The sequence below is a fragment of the Erithacus rubecula genome, assembly GCF_903797595.1.
Source record: "Erithacus rubecula genome assembly, chromosome: 3".
NCBI classification, from domain to species: Eukaryota; Metazoa; Chordata; class Aves; order Passeriformes; family Muscicapidae; genus Erithacus; species Erithacus rubecula.
The window spans coordinates 88904368-88913584 of NC_136689.1; the positions used below are offsets into that span (position 1 = coordinate 88904368).

At 40.1% G+C, this 9217-nt stretch overlaps 1 protein-coding gene across 3 annotated transcripts; it reads right to left on the reverse strand.

The window, feature by feature from the left end:
- Window positions 1–277: 277 nt before the first annotated feature.
- Window positions 278–9097, reverse strand: MSANTD3 (Myb/SANT DNA binding domain containing 3). 3 transcript variants are annotated; one of them, XM_079301775.1, is made up of 4 exons: window positions 8772–9097; window positions 3202–3505; window positions 3060–3108; window positions 278–1761 (listed from the first exon to the last, which is right to left on the reverse strand). In XM_079301775.1, the coding sequence occupies exons 2-4, from the start codon at window positions 3472–3474 to the stop codon at window positions 1352–1354; spliced, it is 732 nt and encodes a 243-aa protein (XP_079157901.1). In that variant the 5' UTR covers window positions 3475–3505; window positions 8772–9097; the 3' UTR covers window positions 278–1351. The 3 variants fall into 3 exon arrangements, with proteins under 3 accessions (XP_079157901.1, XP_079157899.1, XP_079157900.1); XM_079301773.1 differs by having other exon boundaries at window positions 3060–3505; window positions 8772–9093; XM_079301774.1 differs by lacking the exon at window positions 8772–9097 and adding an exon at window positions 7568–8724 and having other exon boundaries at window positions 3060–3505.
- Between the last annotated feature and the right edge of the window lie 120 nt (window positions 9098–9217).

The window sequence follows — 9217 nt, forward strand, 5'->3', positions numbered from 1 at the left end:
GCTCACATTTTTCAATGAAAATTTATGGTTTTGTTCATTTTTCTCACTGCTTCAAATGATGGTTGTACACCTTCCTGTAAAACAGGTTCTCACACACCAGAAGGTCTTATGAATCCTTGTGGGGTTCTGCATTTCACACCTTCTTAGGGTAAAGATTATCTTTATTTGTGCTTTCCTACTATCTACTGTTCTGGACGTCCAAAATCTGTGAAGACCTTCATGTGAATGCCTTCATACAAACATTACGTTCATGTCCATCACCCCTCACTGACAGCAAAGGCAAGAAACACACGACCATAACACACAGGACAGAACATAACAAATCAGAACAGTGCTTCAAGACAGGAATGATTCCCTTGAATGCTTCCCACTCTATGAGAAGGAAAAGAGGGTGAGTTTTAGTCTTTTCTTCTAGCTACAGAGAAATAATCAAGCTAGCTGCTACACCATCAAGTATTGCATAGGAAGATAGAGGGAGACTTTGCCAAAGGACTGACTGGCTGGCTGCATTTTGAGAGCTTTATGAATTCTTAAAAAGCTCTTCCCCTCAGAATGACTCCAGGTGAACAGCACACAGTGCTGGCAGCAGCATTTGACCCTCCTGTTTAGGTATTCTACTTCAATACAAGATGGGCCTGGAAATGAAAGAATAAGCACAGTGGCTTTTGAGGAAGAAGTCACCTTGCTTTTAACATCTCAAGTGTCAAGTCTCAAACAGCTGGAGGGCCATTCCACAACCATTCTCTCAGTCAGCCAGCTGGGAAATATTACTGTTCTTCAGAAAGAGAGGGCTGTTACTACAGTGGCCCTCTTCATTTTCACATCTTCTATGAAGAATAAGTTAGGGACTGTATTAACTAGTTTATTTTCCCTAAGCCTCAGCATGATCCAATTAACAGGTGTAAATCACTTGCTGTCTCAATAGCAGAGAGCAACTCCAACCCTTGCCTACATTTAGGAAATGATAGATAGGAAGAGATAGAAATCAAAACAAACACTACAGCCTGATGTTTAAAGCCATTAAGTTTTTTAAGAACACCCAACGTAGGAATATCCAGAGTACCTTAAATTCCACAAGGATCAAGGGTGTTCAGAGAGGGCAAAATATGTTCACATTTTAGAACACTGTGCATGTCTGTGAGTCAAACAAATCAGAACTACCTACAAATGAACAATAGAGTTTTCCTCTTGGTGAACTATACCACTGTTTCCCTAAACATTAAGAGTCATAGTGTGTTCACTATCAGCCAGGCACCTATCCTGCCACTGTAAATTCACAGTAGAAAACCCTCTTCTCAGTGCATGTTACTCACAAATGTGCTAAATCAGACTGACTCTGCCTCTCTGTCTTCTAAGGTGAATTAGGAAAGGGTCTGTTATAGGATGATACAGGCCATTCTTTGGTAATGGTCTGCAGTTTTCTCTCCCAATACATTTTCTTTTTATTTAGCACTTCCATTTTTATCCTGTGTTCTTCTTCAGCCATTTCACACTCTCTTTCTATTTGCTGTATCTTTGCCACATGAACTTCATTCATTTGGATTAACTGGAGTTGCAAAATCGACATTTGCTGATGATGTTCTTCCTCATGCATCTTTTTCAGAGCACTTTCCTGAGATGCTTTACTTCTGTAGTTCTTATCTGCTGCTATTCTGACATCAGAACATGAAGGCTCAGGCTGGGAGGTACCTTCACATACTGGAAAATGTACCAGCTCTTTGTCTTCATCACAAAGTTCTCTGTTTGACACAACAAATGACTCTGCAAACAAGAGAAGAAAAAGCATTATAGAATTCTCTTCCCTTCCTTCAAGAAACAGAAATGTGATAATATAAGTTAGACACATGCATCTAAACCTTGTGCTCCAGTAGCAAAGCACAGGAGCCACTATTCAATGCAGTTCTGCTGCAGAATACTAAGGGCATAATGGGCTGAACAAATCCACTTGGGGCTCTGTTGAAAGACCTCCAAGGCTATAGTGGGAGTTCAGATTAAAGTGAATGTAGACACTTGTAGGTGGGCACCTAAATTTAGGTAGCTGAGCCTGGAGCAAAACCTTAATGCAGCCATTTAACCTAAATCCATCTGTGACTTGCAATATTTTTATGAAAGATCTGAGTGTCAGGTGAAGCTGTATCAACATGAATATCAAAAGACTGAGGGAATACCAGGAACAATGTTTCTTATTCTTTCCTTATTTCTGCTGCAGATGTTGTGAACACAGTAATATATACTTATAGGAAAAAATTCTAACTTTGAGAAGGCTCTACCAATTCTTCTGAAATAAAAGAGACTATGCAGGGAACAGAATAGTTACTACTGGAAATGAGAGTCTCAAAATACATTCCTATTCAAATCCCAATGATTAATTATGTTAAATGCAATTATGAAAGAGACATTCTCAGAATGTTATCTAACAATGTAGCTGCTGTTGTCTTTTGGGCAAGGACAGTCTTCTGTGTGACATCCCGACACAATAAAACTTGCAAGAAACTGTTGTAGCCACCCTCCCTTCTGGTATTAAATTAATCCTTCTGGGTATGTTTGCCAAACAAAGAAGAATGTAGTGATGAACATTTTCAGAAAGGCCATTCTCCAATATGTACTACAGTGTGAAATATGGCTGGCTCTACATACTCAGTTTAGTCCTTGAAAACAGAGGAAAGGCCTACAGGGAACTCTTGCAGCAGGCAATTGTGTATCAATTTGCTGCTGGTGGCTTTTTTAATTTTTTTTTTTTTTTTACCAGCAAAATGATACTTTAAAAACAATAAAGATATCCTTGGAACTAAAAGCCAGTGTGATAGCAACTGTGATGCTTGCCACAAAGCAGCAGATATGTCAAAAAGAGATGAGACATATTTGTGAAAAATCTCACACCCTTTTAACTCCCAGAGGCTGAGGGAAATACACAGAGCTTGTAATATCATAGCTCTGAAATTACTTTTCTATATCTAGCAGTCACAGCTAAGTGGAGAGATTTGAAGTGCTGGAAAAGAATCACTGGCAAAATCACATACAAAACAATACTACTCACATCATTACAGCAACATTTATACCTTGACTAGAAGCATCAGGCTGATATTCAGAGTCTTCTTCTGGTGGGCTCTGCAAAAAGTACATTTGCTCAGGCATTATGCTGGCAATCTTCTCTTTCCCTACGATGTGAGTATTTATAAGTGGACTAATACTTCTTTTTACCTTCTCCCGCCTTTCATGTGCCATTATCTTTTTTGTCCGTGCCTTGATATTTTCCCAGCATTTCTTTAACTGTTTGAAGTCTCGCAGTGATACGCTGGGCTGTGAATTATATTCATGAGCTAGTGCTTGCCAGGTGCGTTGCTTTAGAGCAATAGTTCTTGCATCACTTTTTTTACATTCAAGTACGTATTTGTATTTTTCAACTAATGCAAGCAGCACACTCTTCTCCACTTCTGAGAAGTACTTAGCAGGCTTTATTATTTCGTTTTGCATTTTCTACTGTTTCTCCAAGAAGCCAAAATTCCTAAGAAAACAACAATGAAAGAAAAAAGAAAAAAAACAAAACAAACACAAATTAGAACTGGTTGCAGTACCAGCAAACTGTGTTTCAGAAAAAAAAAAAAAAAACAAAAACCTCCTAAGCATAGCTTGTGGTTAATTTTATTTTCTAGAATAGCTTGTGAGTAGCTCTAGAGTACATAATGGAAAGATCAGGTAAGATACAACACAATTACATGCTGGTTTGTGTTACCACTTTAGTGGATACACAGTGTCAGAAGCAGACTATAATGAACAGTTGTCTTTGTTACAATTTGTCTTGATACAAAATACTCAGCATTTATTTAGCATTTTGCTTTTAATACCTCGTTTTCCTGTTAATTTCACTTTTTCACTTCTGAAAAGTTTTCCAAGCCCTGCAGTTAGGAACAAATTCCAAATTCCAGCCCTTGCTAGCTTCAGGTTTACTCCTAAAGCCACCTTGAGCATGTTTGGGTTTCCTTTGGTATAAAAATGCCCTCTTCTCCCCTTGATGATTGTGTATAACTAATTCACCCCTTCTCACTACAATATTTGAAAACTGTATGAGCAATTACAGTAAGAAGTTGTCATCTTAAAGACCTGTCAGCTTGGTTCTTCCCCATGCTCAGTGCCCCCCTAGCTGATATCCAGCAGGCATCAGGATCTTGGCCTTACTGAACACAGCCACTGCTATATGCTTACACCATGTCAGCAACCACCTCTTCTCAAGCCCAGCACTGATGAAGTCAATAGGAAAAAGGTAGCTGATAACAGGGAGTTCTTGGCCATTAAAAAAAAATAAAAATAAAAAAGCTGTGTTGCCTTGAGTTAACAACATATGACAAAATGTATTTATGCTTCTTTTATCTTTTCACACCTTTCTCCCCCTTTCTTTCTGCTGTATCTATGCAGCCCAAATTACTTCTAGATTTTGGGTAGAGATACTGCCTTAGCTCTCATTTCTTTTGTTTTTAATCATTAAACCCAGCAATACAACTTATATAAGGTAACTGGTACATATTCCTAACAGTTTAGGACTCTCCCAGAATGAATTTCCTAGTCTTTTGCTCATTATTTCTAGTACCTCTCTCATAACAATCCTTGATGATGCACTAGGTACCACCATCAGGTTTCCTCCTCTCAATATATTTTTCCTTAACTCCACTGCACTAGGACTTTCTTTGTGCCATCCTTGTAGCTCCTTTGCTCCAAACATCTTAGTACTTACAGTTATTACCATCTCTTCCAGTAAAGAACTACTCATATTTTCAAAGAAAGCTAACAGTTAACAAGCTAATATTGAAATGAGAACCCAAGTCTGACATAAAAACAATGTCTTTCTTGAGTAGCCCATAAAATATGACCAGCTGTCCTGGTCTCAGCAGAGACAAAGTTCATTTTCTTCCTGGAGGCTGGTACAGCGCTGTGTTTTGGATTTAGAGAGAACAATGCTGATAACACATGGATGTTTTAGTTGTTGCTCAGTGGTGCTTATTACAAATCAAGGATTTTCAGTTCCCCATGCTCTGCCAGAGAGCAGGTGCACAAGAAGCTGTGAAGGAGCACAGCCAAGACAGCTGATCTAAACCTGCTAAAGGGACATTGCATATCATAAAAATGCCATGTTCAGTGCATACATGGGGAGGCAGTTGGCTGGGACCTGCAGGTGGTGAGCAATTGTACTGTGCATCATTTTTTTCTCTTGAATTTTCTTCCTCTCTCTCCCTCTCTCTTTTTCACTACATGTATTATTATTGCTATAATTATATTTTATGTTGTTTCAAATATTAAACTGTTATCTCCACCCACAAATTTTACTTTTTTTCTGATTCTCCTCCCCACTCCACTGGGGACAAGGAGTGACCAAGCAGCTGAACAGTACTTGGTTGCTGGCTGGGGTTAAACCATGACGCCAGCAAAACAAAGAAGTCAAAGAACAGGGGATACAGTAGAACAAAGCCTGGAATAGTAAAACTGAAGCAAAGTAAGTAGAAGTCAGCAATAGTCTAGGTCAAGTCAGTAGCTAAGTTTTACCCCTACTGAAAAAGGCAGCAAACACTTGTTTTGCACCTTCTGCCAGTGCTTGACTGGGTTATCTCTGGGCACCTATGTAGGTGGATAGTCACAGTTCTGCTGTCTCTTACTGCATCCTGGTGTCACAAGGACAGAAACGAGCAGAAGTTTTTGCAGCAGACTGGATCTAGAAGACTAAGGGAAAGATCCATAGGAAAACAATGTAATAGTGCCACTGCTCATAAAAGAGCTAGTTTATTTCACATGAAAGCAAAAGGAGGAAATAGAAAGAGAGTTCAGTGGCTGAGTATAAGGAACATAGTTTCTTGAGCCAATATTTCCTCTGTCACACTATATCACGTTATTTTTTATGGTCTGTGAAAACTTAAGTCACCCCCCCATGTTGGTGGCAAGAATTTTTAAACAGCTATAATGCCACAGAACAAAATAGGTGTAAGTAAAGAAACTTCTCTCCTTGCATAACAGTCATTACAATGTCTAGGTCTAATAGAAGTGTATAGCTGCTTCAGGAATTCCTTAAATAAAACACAGATGAGGGGGGGAAAAAAGCAGTCAGGAAACTGACATCCTAGCAAAGATGCTGGCATGTTTGATCCATGAAAGCACTCTGAAAACATGCAAAATAAAAGAGAACTATAATAGAATAGACTGTATCTACTAATTTATTTTACTTACATACTTATTGCACCATTCCAACCCACTAAGTTGCTTTGGACAGATGCTGAAACGAAATTCTTGGAACTAAATATTGGTTCTCTATCTTAACATCAATTCCACCAAGGAATGGGAGCAACCAGCAAGTTGCATGGCCCAATAGCTTACGACCATGAAAAACCAGAATCACTCCTTGTGATCAGAAAGGACTAATTCTACCTTCTACTGATGTGAATCTTAGGTCTAGTTCTGAAAAGGTGAGAGAATCTCAGACAAAAAGCATAATTATATGTTTGTATTTAGAAAAGCCCTTTATTAAGAAAAACTGGATTTTCAGAACTTTGGAGACTACATTCAAAAAGTTAAACAACATTACCAGAACTTCTGGATTCCAGGTGTTAAATACCTAGATCCACAGACTGGCTGAGATCAGCTGATGTCAGTAAACATTTAAAAGATTTATAAATATGACTTCTGACATATTAACAAATTATGTATTAGAATAAAAGTCCATCTTTCATGGATGGAGCAAATTTAAGTATCACTTCACACCACACTATCATTTACTTCTATCATTTTTACTGTGGTAGCATCTGATATCCACAGATGAAAGTTCAAATACTAAATATTAAAGAATGGAAACATAAGTCCTACTCTGAGAAGAATATATTGGTCTTTCCTTCCACTAATCACATTCCTAGTATTTGTTTCCTAAACACACACACTGTACTTGTGTCCTTTCTGTGAAGAAGAGAGGACTGTGATCTAGGGTGCAGAAAGGAGCTCAAGAACTGGTGTGGGCAGTTTAATACACAGAAAAAAAGAGGTTTGGAAGACTTCTCAAGCTCTTACATCCTTAGCCTATTTTCTTCAATGTATTAAAGCCCATTTGCAATTAGGTGAACAAGAAGGCACTCTGAGGTGTCAGGAGAAGTTAGAACACTGAGAATGTATTCCACCATGTATTTATATTCACCTCTTTTTTCTTTATGCAAATTATTCACCTCTTGCAGCCCACTGGACCCTCTGCAGAATATGACAAAGGACTCTCACAAGCCCACAGAATTTCCATTTTGAGTTCTTCCAGGACATATGCCTGGGATATAATTTAGCAGGTAGGAATCTGTGCTAAAATCAGAATTTACTGTATATAGCTCATCCTGTAAACCGGATTGATTTGTGTGGGCACATGACAGTTGCAGAGTAAATTCCAAGAAACTAAGACTGAAAATCTTCTCCCACTCTTACAGGTGCCAAGGCTCCATGACACATACAGTAAGAAAGCACTTTATCCTAAATACCCATTCCTGGCATGACTCAATTCACAGCCTGACTTGAAACAAAGCAGTGTCCTAAGTATTTGTCCTTTCACACAAACCTCTACAGCTTTAAGATAACAAATATCTCCCAACTCCTCATCTTTATTGTGAAATGTTGTGCAGTATTCTTCTGTTAAAGACTATGAGGCATGTGATGTGATCTGCTGGAAGAGTAGTTTGAAAAAAAAACATTACACAAGTTAGGAAATGCACATATATTCACAAATATGTCACACACATGCATTATTTTGCTTGCACACATCTAAACAGACACCCAAGCTCCAATCAGTTGCACAGAATCCCAGGAAAAGGAAAAAAAAAATCAGTTTAAGTTGGCATGTGTGAGCATTTTTAGTCCATGAAATGTTTTTTTAGGGATAAGAAGATGCAGAGAGAAAGTTATGGAGGAAGACTTATACTAAATGTTAAAAAGGTTACACTAACCAAACCCAAGGAAAAGAGTTTGGTAGCAAACTGTGGTCACTTAAGGGGTGAAAATGAGGTTCACTGACCAGTGCCAGCAGAATTACTACCAGAAACACCCAAGGATTGATAAAAATAAAATTTATGTCTGTAACTTAAATTGCAGGTGAAGCTATAAACATAGCCAGTAATTAACAACATTGGAAACCAAACATAATTCTGTCCTTTTCATCCAGTGCTTGAGGATGGAAGAAAGGCACGGAAATGACCCAAACTAGCCACAACAGGTTTATATTTCGTTTGAATGACAGAACCAGCAGTAAATAGTGCTCTTCTTCCTCAAATGTTAGGTTTTCCTCACCCAGCTTCCATGAGTGTTCCAGGCCTGACCCTGCCTACCTTGAGACTTGAAAACGCTAGGTAATTAAAAGCACATTGCAAATATGAACAAGATTTATATAGAAAATGTGTTTTAATCAGATTTTTTTAAAAATCCACCTCCTACGGTGCTTCCCCCCACGCTCTAATACAAATGAACAGTTATCATGGATAGTTATCATGGCAAACAAACAAGATAATCTATTAGTAAAATTCACAGTACTTTACCCAAATTTCTCCTGTCAGATTTTATATAGTTGTACACGGAAATGTATTAAAATCTGTACGTATCTGTATCATATTAGACTATAGATGCACACAGATAGATTTTTTAAGCGGGTCATCCCGCTACCTATGGAGGACACCCAAAGCAGTTCCCGCAAGCAAGGTAATGGACGCAGCTTGTTATTCCGAACGATTGCCTGAAATCCATCAAAAATAGGCATAATATAGGAATCCTACCAGACTCTCCCGCACCCGAACTTCTCAAACATGAACTCGAGCTCGGTGGTTCTTTATTTCGCTCTCCTCGCTAGCTCCTCTTCCGCTGGAAGGAAGGAGAAAGGCGAGCAGGTCCCGGCTCCACAAAGGCGGCCGCTCCCCGCCGGGCGGGCGCGGGGGCTGCGGCGCGGTGCGGGCGCATCAGCCGCGGCGCGGGGGGGCTCGGCGGGCGGGCCGCTGTCACCCAGCGCCCGCGGGGACCGGCGCGGGACAACCCCACCCTGCGGCCCCGCCGGCTGCTCCTAACAAAGCGCCTCTCGGCTCCCTCTTCCCTCCCTGCTCCCCGCCTCCCTCGCCTCCCCGCCCGCAGGCCGCCGGCACCGCTCCCTCCAGCTTCCCGCAAAGCCCGCGCTGGATTCGCGCCCGCCGCAGCACGGGCGGCGCGGTGCCGGCCTCTCCCGCGGGAC